This window comes from Rousettus aegyptiacus, unplaced genomic scaffold (genome assembly GCF_014176215.1).
Source record: "Rousettus aegyptiacus isolate mRouAeg1 unplaced genomic scaffold, mRouAeg1.p scaffold_m13_p_4, whole genome shotgun sequence".
Lineage (NCBI taxonomy): Eukaryota > Metazoa > Chordata > Mammalia > Chiroptera > Pteropodidae > Rousettus > Rousettus aegyptiacus.
In genome coordinates this window covers 53,658,361-53,672,971 of record NW_023416307.1, presented here as the reverse complement: position 1 = coordinate 53,672,971, position 14,611 = coordinate 53,658,361, and the positions used below count along the sequence as shown (strand labels likewise).

Here is a 14,611-nt window from a genome sequence, read left to right as displayed (position 1 = left end):
CTATGCCTTATTTACATCCCAGACTTACTTTCAGCAAGAAGGAATGAGAAAGATAGAAGGAATTAAATATACATTTGAATCTGATTGTGAAACTGAGAAAAATCTTCCAAGAGGCTAGAATTAGCAGTCTTAATTGGTAAACACAATATTTTCTTCCTTTCATTTATAAGCTGCTACCTGGCTAATACTTACTTGATCTGTTCAGCTGATCCTCCGGAAGTTGCATTTGTAATGGCCCAAGCTGCTTCTTTCCTTGTCCGAAACTCAGCAGTTTGTAATATACTAATGAGGGCTGGGAAAATGTTGGCATCTATCACAGTCTAGAAAAAATTAAATAGAAAGGGAAATTATAAGATTTATAAAATGTTTATGATACTAATTATTACTTTTCAAGCCAGCTTCATTAAAGAGTTAAAAATAAATTGAAAGAGGGGAAGTCTTCATTATCCCTAACCTTTTGGCTATACTTGGTATCCCTGATAGTCTATGACCTTGTAATCTCCTAGTTTTCTCTAAGTTTTCTCTTTTATTGTCCTCTCTTGGCCTATCCACAATAACAAATTATAAAAGTTCAATTCTCTGTTCCTCTGCTATTCTCTTGTCTCTCATATAGCATGCACTCTGACATGCATATTGTAACTCTCTGATACTCATCTCTCATTGGAGCCCCAGCCAAGGGTGGGCAACAACTTACTTTAGATCTGCTAACTGCTTCAAACACACCATCTCCCCTCTATATCAGGTCTTTCAAACCTCTCTAGTTCACAAAGGCTCTTTTTGTATGTATGTATTATGTATGTATGCATGCACATATGTATTCTAAATTTAATAAGTCTCCATGTCTTTTACACTTTTAACTTAAAAAGTCCTCAGTCCATCTTTCCTTTCCTTTAGCACTGCTGCCATCCTATTCCAAGCCACCACCTCTCACCCACATTACCAGAATAGCCTTAGCTGGAAAAGTACTTTTACTCAGTCCCTCTCATATACTAATACTAATCTTCCTCAAATAATCTTCCTAAAATAGGTTATTATTTTCTGTATCAAGAAACTGAGAAATTCTATATAAGAACCCGGTGGTAGCAAGCAATCAATTGCAGCTGAAACCACCTCATATACATGCTATAAATTACAATAGCCAACAATCTCAGTCCCTGACAGCATCCTGTTAGGGGATGACTAACTCATGCTTTCCTGGTGAAGATGAGCAACAAGACACTTCATCTTGGTCCTGTCGTTTACTAGAGGTGCCCTTGAGCAAATCATTTTATTTTTCTAAGCCTCAGTTTCATTTTTATTATTTTTTAAATAATATCAAATTTATTTTTTAAATTAAAATTATTCAGATGACATTAGTTAATAAAATCATATAGGTTTCAAGTATACAATAATATGTTCAGTTTCATCTTTAAATGAAACTGTTGAATTAAATGACCTCTATGATTCCACTCAACTCAAAGTTCCATAAATTTGTGTTTTCCAAAGATTGTTGTTCCAGTCTTTCTCATAGCCTATACTGAACTATTTGGCCCACTGCTAGTCTTCAACTTGGGTTACTCTCCCACTGATGTAAGAACAAAAGTAAAGGGCAGATTATCAGTTGAAGAAAACCTGGTTGCCAAAGGCTCATGAAAAATTAAAGAATTCTAATACATGGATCCACTAGAAAATAAGTATTTTACTTAGCAAGAGTAAAGCTAATCTATTCAGCATAAAATCCAACAAAACACTACAAAAAATGCAAGACACTATTTCCCAGATCTTGACAAATCATTGAATATTAAAGGTAAAAAGAAAAACCAAGGCCTAAGTTTAAATTTCAAAAGATTTAACTTCTTGAAAGTAGGATTTAAAAAAGTTAGAAGTACTAAATAAAACAATGTAATAATATATTTTAAAGGCGGAATGAAAAAAAATCTTATCAATAAATACATAAAAAAGACAGGTCTTATAAGATTACCTGAATCTGTGCCCTATTTCCAGCTGTGATATTAGATATTGTCCAACATGCTTCCTTTTTGATAGATTCCTTTGGGCTACTCAGCAAGTGCAATAAACTCTGCAGAGCTGAGCAATTCAAAATCACCTGAAAAGTTTGAGAATTTTAGTTACTGTATTGATCCAAACTTAAGTAAATCTTTAATTCAAAAACAGATTTTAAGAATAATGGCAAAAAACACCCCATATCTTCCCTTGAAATTTTGGAAATAACTTTATGTACGTAAATAACTATTCGCTGCTAAAAAGAATTCATTTCTAAAATTATCAAAGCAATTTTATTGTACACATTCTCATTCTCAACTATTAAAAGTGTAATTAATAAGGCACAAAAATGTATTAGGTATTCACTTTTCTATCCCTAAAAAATATTAAAGTGTCTTTGGATGGGTAACAATATATCAAGTAGCCAGAAATTCAGAAGTGGTCTCAGATTTTTAAATCCTCTGATAACTCTATCTGGTAGTCAATGACCCAATACATATTTAATATGTACTTTATTAGATATAAAAAGAATATGTCCCCAGCTATGAAACAGCTTACAAAGGTGAGGAATAAGTTAAATCATGAGAACCTAAAATTGCTACAAGCAACAGGTCATAACAGATATAGTGAAGGTACTAAAAATACTTGCTTAAGCCAATATTTTAAACAAACCTTAGACAAAGTATTAATTCTCCCCAATAATATAAAATTCAATACTATAATAGAAATATAATCATGAGGTTCAATGTACTGTTTTTGAAGGTAAAAAAATAGTTGCTACTCATTCATACCTGTGTCTGAATATCATCCCCTGTGACAATGTTTCCCACAGCCCGTAAAGCAGGAGAAACCACTTTATAATCATTATGCCTGAAACCATAAAAATAAATGTTATATCAAACAACTCTATTCTTAGTCTCGTTTCCTCAGGGCTGGAGTCCAAACCAAATAATATGTACAGGATTTTAGAACAGAAAGGTACTTATGCTTGTTACCAAGGGAACCTTATCATGATGATGGAACGTTTGGTGTCCCCTAGAAGAGCTGTCTCCCTTTATTTAGTATTTTTGGATAAAATTTTAATACTACAAATTTTTCCTAATCTTTCTCAGGTATTCCATTACCTGGATTCCAAATATTCCCTCTCATTCTTTCATATAGTTTTCATTTACTCTTTACTTGGTCTCTGTGGTTGCTGAGATAACAGAGCAGTAAGTAGTTAACATTTATATAGCACTTTTAAGTTTTATAACTTGTATAATTTTCAGAGTTAAATATATTCAACAGTTGATATAACTTGAAAATAAATGCCAGGCTTCACACTTCAAATAGTGAACTCATTCTTCTAAACCACGGCTGACTTACTGGTCCAAAAAAGCCCTCCATAAAACCCCTTACATTTGAAGACAAATATTGAGTCTGGATTTCAGGCTAAATAAGTTACCTTTCTTTAACTTTCCTTAAAAACCTTACTTTCTCTCTTCTTTAATGAGCCTGATTACTCTTCTCAAAACTGTGCCAGCTCCTTCACATTTATTTTAAAATCACATGACTAAAAACAAATGGTTAAGACACATAGTAATCCAGGGACTAAAGAGTATAAAAGATTACTTCTGTCTCTTGCAGTATTCTGCTTTTAATTCACAATAGCATTATGCTACTGATCTGCATCTAGTCTGTGGGCAGCTATAATTCCAGGGTTTTGCATTGTGTATATTATACTTATCTAATCCATTCCACGTGTCATATTTGGAGCAGCGTCTCCTTAATCTACTTTGTACTTATGTCAATTAAATTTTAAGTGGCTTGTAACTGTATCATTTCCTCATTATGTTAATCACTCTAATTTTTTACTACAGTATTATCTGAAATTTTGATTATAGTCTCAATTTATGCCATCAGTAAATCTTCCACTCCATTAATCAAAGGCATCACCAAAGAGATAAACCAAAATAAAATTTCAAGTATGACACCAGTCTAAATTAATCTCTAAGTCAGATAGAAAGATAAGAAATGACTATTTTTAGTGGCAATACGCCTTTTGCTAGCCAATGGTTGGTCTCAAGTCATTAGGCATGAGATGGAAATACACAGATCAGCTTTTCAAATGTTTCTGAAGGACTGTTAATAGCAGAAGGGTGACAGGTTCTTCAGAAGCCATAAAACAAACAGGTCTGACTTCAATATAAACAAGTAACAAAGGATAGCAGCCCAAAACACAATAACTTAGTATAATGTACTGATTAATATTTGAGTTCAGCAACTAAAAAACTAATATAGGGTCAAAAAAGTAGACACACTTTCTTAAAGATAACTTACATTAGCAGCTCCACAAGTCTTCTACATACTCCTGCATCAATGACTGCTTGAATTTTATCATTGGGTCCATCTGATAGATACGAGAGGGCCCAGCAGGCATCAGCCAGTACATCAGTGTCACTAACAAACAGCAACCAGGAAAGTACATTCAGACAGGGGGAAACCTGAAAAGAAAAAATATGATATGATCATAAAATTCAATAAAAACCAAAAGTGAGGCAAGAAACTCCAGAAAGCGATGAGGCACATACTTGGTGACTTATGGGGTAATAAGTACTTTTAGAGATAGAGTAGCAAGCAACCAAGTGGCATTTCCACCTTTGGGAATGCTGTCAGTGGCCTTATAGCTTACTTTGATGAAATGTTCAGAGGCCAAGGAAAATAATTGCAGAGAGTGAAGTTGAACATATACAAAATTCTCAGAGATTCCTTGTCTAAACATACTCATCACACACCAAAAATATAAAGGAACTTTCATTAGTGCTAATGCTAGGAATTTCTGTATATTACTTTGTTATGAACAAAAACTGCTAGGTTTTCAGATCAATTCAGAGTTTACAGGTAGTAAAAATTTATCTCAAATTAAAACAAAAACATAACAAAAAGCCCAATTTCTCTAGAAACAATTTTTGATAAAATTTAAAATGTTAGAATTTTATTATCTCTTTTCTTCACATTAATTTTGGTTACTACACTCCCCTAATTATACTTTTCATGCCTATTTCCCACAAGCATTATCTTTACCTTTGCAAATTCTGGAGGTGGACTTTTCCCTCTACAGAGATTAGACAAAGCCCATACTGCATTCCGGGTCATGGTCAGGCGATTTTGCTTTGAAAATAACCTACAAATATGATGATACAATGGTAAACTATATGATGAACATTAATTCTCTAATGGCGTAATATATAATACTAAACATTTTCTCTAGAACAATAAAATTTAATTCTAACACAACTAATTCAGAATTTTGGGACTAGAATTAGAGAGGATGACTGAAGAAATAATCTGAACAAGTTAGTAAGAAAGTGTCTATCAGGAAAAATAGGAAAATGTTTTCCAAAGATACGCTGCTTTCTGAAGAACATCCCATATTTTTATTATTAAAAAAAAAAAAATTAGAAACTTACTGCAAAAGAGGGGGAAGAATATTGCAATCTAAGACATAGTCCCTGCACATGGTACTATCTCCAGCAATGTTGCCGAGAGCCCAGACTGCCTGTGAAAGAATTATTCGTTAATGACAGTTGTATAGTTTAATTTTCTTGTAACTCTTTCAAAATGATACCAATAAATGATAGCGACTCTTAACAAAAATTATATAGTAGCTAATGAACATTGGTATTATACATGAATATTAACACCCCTAATTTCACTCATCAAGGAGGAGTTCAAAAGAAGTAGTTGTGGGACTGGGGAAAAAAGATCAATATTATAAAGTGTACATGTGAACACTCATGGTAGTAAGTTTATTAAAGGAAGGAACCAATTCTTCTATATATTCTTTACCTTCAGAGAACCTATCCCTATGTAACATTCCATACGGCCTTTCCTTTCGGCCTTTCCTACAGAGAAGATATTCACATGGCTTACTCAGCTGATTAAAAATGTATTTTAAATTTGCTTACAAAAAAAATGAGTAAACAAAGCATTCAAAAGAATTAGAATGCAGAAAACTAGTAAAATTTGGGGGGTGATGGATGCTAATTATCTTGATTGTGATGATAATTTCACTGGTATATACATATGTTAAAGCTTATTAAATTTAAACATGCAGATTATACGTTAATTATACTTCAATAAAGCTGTAGAAGAAAATCATTCTCATTTGGTAATGACTTATTTATGAATCTGATATGGTATGCAGTAATAAAAAATTTAGGTTTTTTAAGTCTTTTTCTGCTTTGAAGTGGCAAAAATCATTTCAATCAACACTAGAGATTAATTAACTGCTTCCATGGTGTAAAAAGTATATCTATAGGGTTTAAAGAATTTCAGGGCTGGAAAGGAAAACGGTTTTATGAATTCCTGATATTATTAAGTCTGCTTATATCCAACATAAAATTTTCTATTTGGATTAAGCTGCGATTTCTAGAACACTTCCTGTGATGACTCATGAATGGTTATGGCCAAGTGGTAAAACAGAGACTCTGAATATAAGACTGAAGGGAAAATTTGTATTTTTTCACCTATTTCCCTTTGTTTAATTTTTTTTTTTTTTTTTACCTGCTCTTGGACATCTTCAAACTCTGAGCTCAGCAACTCTATGAAGATAGGCACAGCTCCTGCCTGAATCACAATCCGTGTCTGAAGAGAATTTCCTGAAGCAATATTTGTCAATACCCAAGCTGATTCAAACTATAAAGATAAAAATAATTTCATTATCTTGTTAGAATTTAAGTTTGTTTACTTATAACAATAAGGTTTTCTGTACATGAAGAAAAGAATCTGAGATCAATATCTGCATATAATCAATCTATCCGGTAAATACTGTATTAATTTTAAAAGAAGAAATCCCAGAAGAAATACCTCAGCAGCCTAGAGAAATATTCAAATCAAGGCAGAGCTGACAAGAGACTATAAAAAGAATGAAAGAGTGCTTCATATGCTGATATGGAATAATTTCCCAAGATATGAATTTTAAAAAAAATGCAAAAGAGTATACATTAATATGGTTTCATACTATATTTTCTAAAAGGGTTAAGAAGGAACGTATGCATTAATTTACTTATTGCACAAAATATGTCTGGAAGAAGTCACAAGAAACTATAAATATTTGTTACCTACATGGAAAGCTCAGGGTGAATGGAGAACAAGAGTGGGAGGGAAAGAGGCTTTACTCCTCACTGTAAAGCTTTCTGTGCTTTTTGCCTTAAATGTATATTATCTAATAAAAAGTAAAATTAAATAACTTCTATAGGTAGTTAAAATGAAATGGGGAGATGTTAGTGTCAAATGTACAAAATACAAGCAGAGTGAAAAAGGGAAAAGATTTTTAAATAATAAGCAGGCCCAAAGGAGTTAAAAGGCATACAATTAGTGGAAATGGCATCTTCAGAGCGTAAGAGCTTCCAACAGGAAAGAAGTCTCCAAACTAAGGCACAGAGGTAGGACTTTTTTCAAAGAGCATTCTTTAAGACTGATAAACTAGTAAACAGAAGGTATGAAGAAAAACTATGGCCAATGAAAAATGCAGCTAACATTTCTACCCGTCTCTACACTAACCTGACTCTTTAATCTAATATGGAGAAATCTAGGAAAAAACTATTAAAATCCAAGAATGAAGTCTTAGAATTCTATTTTAGTTAAGAGTTCTTAATTAAACTTTAGTCTTGTTTCCTTCTCCTGTTTTGTCTTCTTTGTATCCTTTACTGAAGCACATACACACAAAAAAAATTCAGTAGTATGCCCCTTGAATGAGAGATCAATAAAAGTCATCAAAAAATGGAGTTGTGACTCTTCTAAGCTTTGGGTCAACTGAAATGCAGTTGTCATGTGAAAAACTAAAACATCAATCATAAAGGGTGGGGAAAGATGGAAGAAATGAGAAGATAATCTGATTAGTACAGTCCAAAGCCATTTGAATTGTAGCAAATTCACAGCAGAAAACAATTAAAGAAGAGAACAAAGAAACTTTTACATGTAAGATATACAAGTGAGATAAAGTATATCTCACTTTTAAACACTATCACAAAAAAAAAACTCATCATATATCACATCTGTAATTAAATCACTATTGAAACCAATGCTCAAACTCTTTTCAATGTCTGAATTGAAACTTTACTTTTGTACAGTACTTTCTATTTTCAAAGCTCAGGTGTTTCTTCACAACCACCCAGAGAAGCCTGGCTTTTCTAGTTTATCAATGAGGAAACTATCAGAAAAAGATCCAACAATCTGACTAATGATTGGAGTAATGTCACACAGCCAAAGAGAACTAGCTTATAGCCTCCTCTTCTAATATACTTATGTAGCCAGCCTCTCTCTCTGGCTTCCTCTTTCACAGTTTCCTCTCTGACATATATCTGTAATACTGACAAGAATCTTTCCAATTGTAGTTTTGGTATCTAGGGCCAGAAATTTCAAATTAACAATATGTCAGATTATTTAGTGGGTACTAAAAAGAAAATGCAGTTTACCTAATATGTTGTTTCTTTTGCTTACTAGGAAAATAATTAGTAAAACAGACGTATGATGTGAGTACAAAAGCAAACTTTCCTACCAGAAGCAGCTCAAAGTTCAACGGAGTAGTCAGATACTGCAGAGACTAAGTCAAAGAAATAAAAACTGTGAGAAAAAGCAAAAATCTGTAAAGAATGAGCAAGATCAGCATACATACCAATCTATATCAAAGAGAAAACAAATTGCAGTGTGATTTCAACACAATAGAAATAGTAACAATAACCTGGGTAGATAAAAAATATATTAAAGACTTATCAATGAGAACAGTAATTGCTGCCATAGTTCAAACTGCTATTTGTCTCATGACCAATGGTCTCACAGGAAAAGAGAGGGAATTCCAGATGTTACTGAAGTAAAGAAAATGAAGAAGCAAAATAAAATAAGAGTGACAATGATTAGGAAAATTAGGAATAAGTGAATAATAGCCTGAACATGGAAGGAAGAAAACTGGAAATCAAGACATCTCAGCAAAATAAGAATGTACCAGAGTTAAGTTTATTACTAAGAAGTACACAATGATGATAACCTCAGAACAGAAAGGTTCTCTTGGTAAAAAAGGAAATCAGAAATTAGTTCTGCCATTACTGGAGACACAAACAGATGAATAACTATAATCAGAAGGTCACAGAAAACTCAATCATATTCATGCGTTAATAAGACATTAAAACATACACACAGGGTGCTCATTAATGTTTTTCCTCATAAAAACTCATCGAGTTTTATTTGTGCAATTTTCTATACCAAGATGTAAATATGTGTGATATATATGTAGATAAGTATGAATGAGAGAAAGAAGAAAGAGAAAAAAAGTTAAAACCCCATGAGTATAGGCCCCTGTTAAGGTGTTGGAAGATGCAACTTTCAAATGTGTTTAATATTAAGTATGTTTTTAAAAAACTATCGTACTGTGAACTTTGTAACTTCTCTTTTCACTGAGTATTGTGGTCACTTTTTGGTTCTTTTTAAAGTTTAAGCCTTGGATCCTAGGTTAGAATTTAACACAAGAAAAGAGTTGTGAAATGGGAAAGCCCAGAGCTGACAGCAAAAACAATTGCATAAAGTTATGAGAGAAATGGCCAAAAACATAAATAACCATGTGACTCAAAAACAAATCGGTAACATGAAATGAAAAAAAAAAAAAAAACCTAAGAAATGATACTACCTAAAATAATACATGGTAGTCAAAATACCTATCATCTTTACTTCTATGTCCTTTTAAGTGTTCCAAGGAAACACATGATGTTCCATCATGCAAGGAAACAACCTGTCATGCAATTCTGATTGCTTATAAATTTTAATTCCATTAGTTTTCACTATCCATAGCTTGCTAAATAAAGCTACAACTGAAATCTGAAAGGCACACTGAATATTTGATATTTTCTCTCTTCCTTTCCTCAGTGTCTACCTTCCGGTGCTCAGTTCCTTAAATAAGGAAAATGAAAATCCAAAGCTGAAATACTTCTGACCTCCTATCAAGTTTCCCACTCCAGGTTGAGGTACGCCTGGTTCCCTTTCTCCATTTGGATCAGGACTCTGTTGCTGGCCACTTTGCCGGGTCCACTCTGGTTCCTAGCAAATGCCAGGCTCACCTGGAGAGCAAGTGAAAAGAAAGGCTCACATCAGAAAAATAAACCCAGATATCAAACTCTGCAGAGAACAGCGCCTGAGTCACCTGAGCAACCTTTCAAGAAAGGTAGAGGGTACAAAAGGATGGGAAAAGATGTAGGAGGATGAAGGCTTACTGCAGTTTATTGCATGAAGCTTACAGAAGGGATGAGAGAGGCAGGAATGGAGAAACTATACCATTTCAAATTTATGACTTTAAGAGAAGTATCTATCTAATGATTGGAACGAGGAGGCAATTTACTTATTTCTAAATATTTTTTATAAGCTTCTGTAAGGTTTGAGAATGTAACATCTCAGCACTGCAAAGGACAGTTCGAAGGGCCTACAGAGTGGGCACAGGAAATACATCATAAAGCAGACTGTCTCATGTCAAGGGCTCAAGTATGTTTGAGCCCTACACGTCACTGAGCTTGAGAATGTTCTTAGCCAAATGGTATTGTTTGCTTCCAAAATCCTAGATTCCACCCATGTTCTTCTCATTCGAGGGCAAGTGAGTATCTGGATAACACTGCCCAAATCAGGCATTTTTATCTTCCTGGTTTGAGGCACTTAACTGATTTGGGGATAAGGAAAGTCAGTAAAATAAAGAGACCCTCCACTAGGATTCACAGTTCTTTATCTGTGAAATGAATAGATTGTTTGTCCAAAGGATTATTACTGAGTTTAGCTATTATGACCATATATTATTAATCTCTTTTCTGAAGAGAATTAGCAAAAGCCCTATTCCAAATACACACTATTCAATTTTCTAGTAAGCAGGTAGGAGTATCCCAGACAACTTACATCCTAGTGCTCTCCAAAAAGACAGGAAGGAGTACCCTCCAAGCTTCCCAGAGCACATCTAATAATTTGAGCACGAAGCTTCCTGGCCCTAAGGTCTCCATTAATATACTTGCTCCTCCTGCTTCTGGGGTACTCAAGGTTACCCATTAGTCACACTGGATAAAGAACACCATGTTGTGCTTAAATGTACACAGAAGAAAAGCTGGGGGTGACATTTAGATAATAAACAAATTGGTTATTTCTCAGTCTTTGGACAGCTAAGGTAAAAATCATGAGGTGGTTGCTTCCAGAGGAATTATTTCTCAATCTTTCAGCTTAATTACTAGTTTGCATAAGGGTGGAATCTGATCATTTAGATAGAAATAAATTAGAGATTTCTGAAGGCATTCATCTTTGGATGTGTTAAAGATACAAATTCTAGGATTACAGAATCAAAAACGATGTAGAATTTACACATTAGCCAGGAGAGGACACTGTCTGAGTGAACATACTGTACTCTTTAGAGAGTACTGGAGAATGTAGAGATGGGGTAACACCCATTCCTGTGACTTTTCATTTTAGGCCTTGGAGGTTATACCATCTTTCTTTATCACGTTAAGAAACTGGACTTCTGCAACCACCTATTAAAAACTGCTAGATCCAGGAATAAATTCGGTAACTCAGAACTACTCTGTCAAGAGATAGGACAGAAAAAAACATTTTCACATGAACAAAACGGTAAGTTTCCCTACCTCCCACCTCCTACAAAGCTTTTCAAATGATAAACTGCAGTAAGGCTCTTCATTTGGTTCCTCTGGTTCTCTTGGCAGGTTGCTTAGGGGCTCAGGCTCTGTTCTCTGCAGTGTTGGTTGTCTGGATTTCCTTTTTTTTCTGAAAATAAGTCTTTCTTTCCTTGCATTCTAGGTGAATCTGATTATTTTTCAGATGTCCGGTGATCCTGGCCTTAGGTGGGGACCAGAATTACAATCCAGAAGGCAGCTAGCAAAACAGGATCTTAATTCAAATAAATTTGGGGATTAGTAAATGTCAAACTGGAGAAGAAAAACTGATGGGACACTGAAGTACTCTACCTTTTCTGGATTTCCTGTTTTTCCTCTGGAAGGAACTCATCACCGCAACAAAGAGAGTAAAAAAGGGAGAAAGGTGGGGCAGAAGGAAAGGAGAGAAAATATCAAGACAAAGCATTAAGTCTTATAAATTATCTATAATGCTCTGGACAGTAAGGAACCTGGGGAAAGGGTTGTCATTTACGAAAATGCCCCATTCCCTACAGCGTCAGAGGATGGCAAAGCAAACAAAAGGGTGAAAGTTATCTTTATTAACTTGTTATTGGCAGATATTTACTTGGAAAAATAATCCAATTTTGTGATATACTTTGCACCTAAACAATTTTTACAGTTGCAGAGTCTCTCTAAAGGATCTGAGCCCTTCAGGTTAGATCTTTCAAGTGAGAATTTAAGTATCACAGGTATTTGTTAAAGAACATAGAAATTAATTCAGCTGGTTACTCCAACAAAGTCTCACTATTGAAAAATTACCAATATACTAAGAGATCCGACTTTATTTAGGAACAAAATAGTATTTAAAAATTTCTAAATTACTCCCAGGATGAGAGTCAGTTGACAATGGTTCTTTTTACTTCAAGAACTATGCAATCCAGACGTTGCATAATGTGTACTTGGACCCCTATGTGATACAGTATTGACAGACTAAATTAACATAGCAGAAAGCATACAGACTCTTGATAAGGCTATCTCCTTGTCAGTTCTCTTGGGATCGGAGAAAGGATTAGTTAGAACCAGATTTGGCAGTAAGTGAACCTCTGATCTAGTCTGTTACACAGCCCTGAGAAACCCAAGAAGTATAATCTTAAAAGCTTTCAAAACCAAATTTTACATAGCCCACACTTATTGGCTCCTCTACTGCCAATAATTCCCTACTAGATAAGTATTATCCATAATCACCATAAAATAATCTTTTACATAACTAAAAATGACAAGAATTCTAAAGAGTTTTACCAAGGCCCTGGATGTTAAAACTACCAAAGAAGCTTGCAATGGGATTATCAGAAATATCATTATCAAAAAATTAACTCTTTGCATACATTTTAAAAAGTAATAAATCTGTATACAAAATGTAAATTCGGAAAGGGAGTTAAGATCTGAGACAAGAAATGAAAATGGTTCGCACCTGCAGTGTACAATTCTCTTTTCGTTTGAGGAACTCCACAAACCTGGCCACTACTCCTGGTGTGCTGATGACTTCATCAATAGGAGGATTAGGTTCTGTCTCCCCATAAAATAAAAAGAAGAAAAACAATTCTTTGATTTCAGTGCAAAGACTTTATAGCTCAAAATTACTTCATAATATCTCTCCCTCCATTTTAGCATCTCTTTTCATGTTAGAAATCTAAAAACAAACAAAAAAATGTAAAACTGAGTTTGGTCACTTTGAGACTGGGGTAGCTTGAAAGGTTTCACAATAACATAAGCCTTTACATGGAAATGTTCAGCAAAATTCAAAATTAAAATTGTCACCTCTACTATTTAGAAAACTTAGAAAGTAGAGGAAAAACCATCTGAAGACAATGACTGTTATTATTTTAGCATACTCCCTTCCTTCTAGCCCTTTTGCTTTGTATGGTTCATTGTTTATCTATTTTAACATGAACTGTCCTGAGAAATTAAATTAGGAGATCCTGAGTGTGCTTGCAGGATTTAATTTTGCAGCTGTAGCATTAAGTAGAAGCCAGCAACAACTGACCAAGGATGACTTGCCAAATTAATCTCATTTACAACAACAGAGTATCTTGATAGGAAATGTACTAAACAATCAGCATAGTAATTTCACCAAGAGATTTGACAAAATTTGTGATGACATTCATGTAGCAATGCAAGAAAAATGGCAGCTGGATTATAGCACTACTAGGAATTCTTAGCCAAGTCAATAGTCTTCCTGAAGGAGGTGTCTAATGGTTCAATGTTAATTTGGAGAGAGCTAAAATGACACGTTCTTTGCCTGGTTCGACACTTTTATCAATCACTCAAAAATAAACAGAATAAATCTGATACTCTAATAATGCTGTTAATACGTGAGATCACAGAAACGACATATAGAAAGAACAATAAGCCAAAATTGGCAATACAGCAACAGGGGTAAAGCAAAACTCAGCAATCAAATCTTTTAAAAAGCAATTTAAGAGAAAATCCACATAACTTCACAGACAAAACTTAAAAATAGTTCATAAAGAAGAATGCTAGAGAGTTTAGACTGCTGCAAATACAATGAAAAATTACTAAGCCATGACTTTGGTTGATGCAATTTTAGAATACAATATTGGACTGTAGTCTCAGGCAAGGGAAGGCAATCTCTCATCACTGAGTAGTAACACATCTGTGATACTATAATTCCAGTTATCACATTTTTAAGAGGGGTGACTGGCAAACTAGAATACATGCAGGAAATACATGCACTAGTGGTGAAAGGTCTTAAAAAGCCACATTATGGGCTTTTCAACATGCTGAAAAGAGACATTTGTAGATGTATGGAGAAGGTGTACATTATAATGGCCTTCCAATATTTAATAAGTTGTCATGTAAAAAACAATTTTTTTTGTTATGGTGGTAGGTTTTTACTCCAGTTAACCTCAAGGAATATACTAATTTATCACTAATAATTCCAAACAACTGTAACTTACTACTGGGGGGGTCAGCTGTTT

General features: G+C 34.1%; 1 protein-coding gene across 2 annotated transcripts in view; it reads right to left on the bottom strand.

Moving 5' to 3' along the window:
* The window catches only part of KPNA1 (karyopherin subunit alpha 1), a 50,880-nt gene that overhangs the window by 11,096 nt on the left and 25,173 nt on the right, over positions 1 to 14,611 (bottom strand). The window contains exons 5-13 of one of the 2 annotated variants that reach the window (XM_036218830.1): positions 13,084 to 13,178; positions 8,525 to 8,569; positions 6,529 to 6,660; positions 5,433 to 5,521; positions 5,047 to 5,146; positions 4,303 to 4,466; positions 2,775 to 2,853; positions 1,961 to 2,086; positions 193 to 320 (exon numbers count right to left, since the gene is read on the bottom strand). In XM_036218830.1, coding sequence (XP_036074723.1) covers positions 193 to 320; positions 1,961 to 2,086; positions 2,775 to 2,853; positions 4,303 to 4,466; positions 5,047 to 5,146; positions 5,433 to 5,521; positions 6,529 to 6,660; positions 8,525 to 8,569; positions 13,084 to 13,178 — 958 coding nt within the window. The remainder of the gene's footprint in view (positions 1 to 192; positions 321 to 1,960; positions 2,087 to 2,774; positions 2,854 to 4,302; positions 4,467 to 5,046; positions 5,147 to 5,432; positions 5,522 to 6,528; positions 6,661 to 8,524; positions 8,570 to 13,083; positions 13,179 to 14,611) is intronic. The other variant, XM_016148083.2, reaches the window with a different exon arrangement.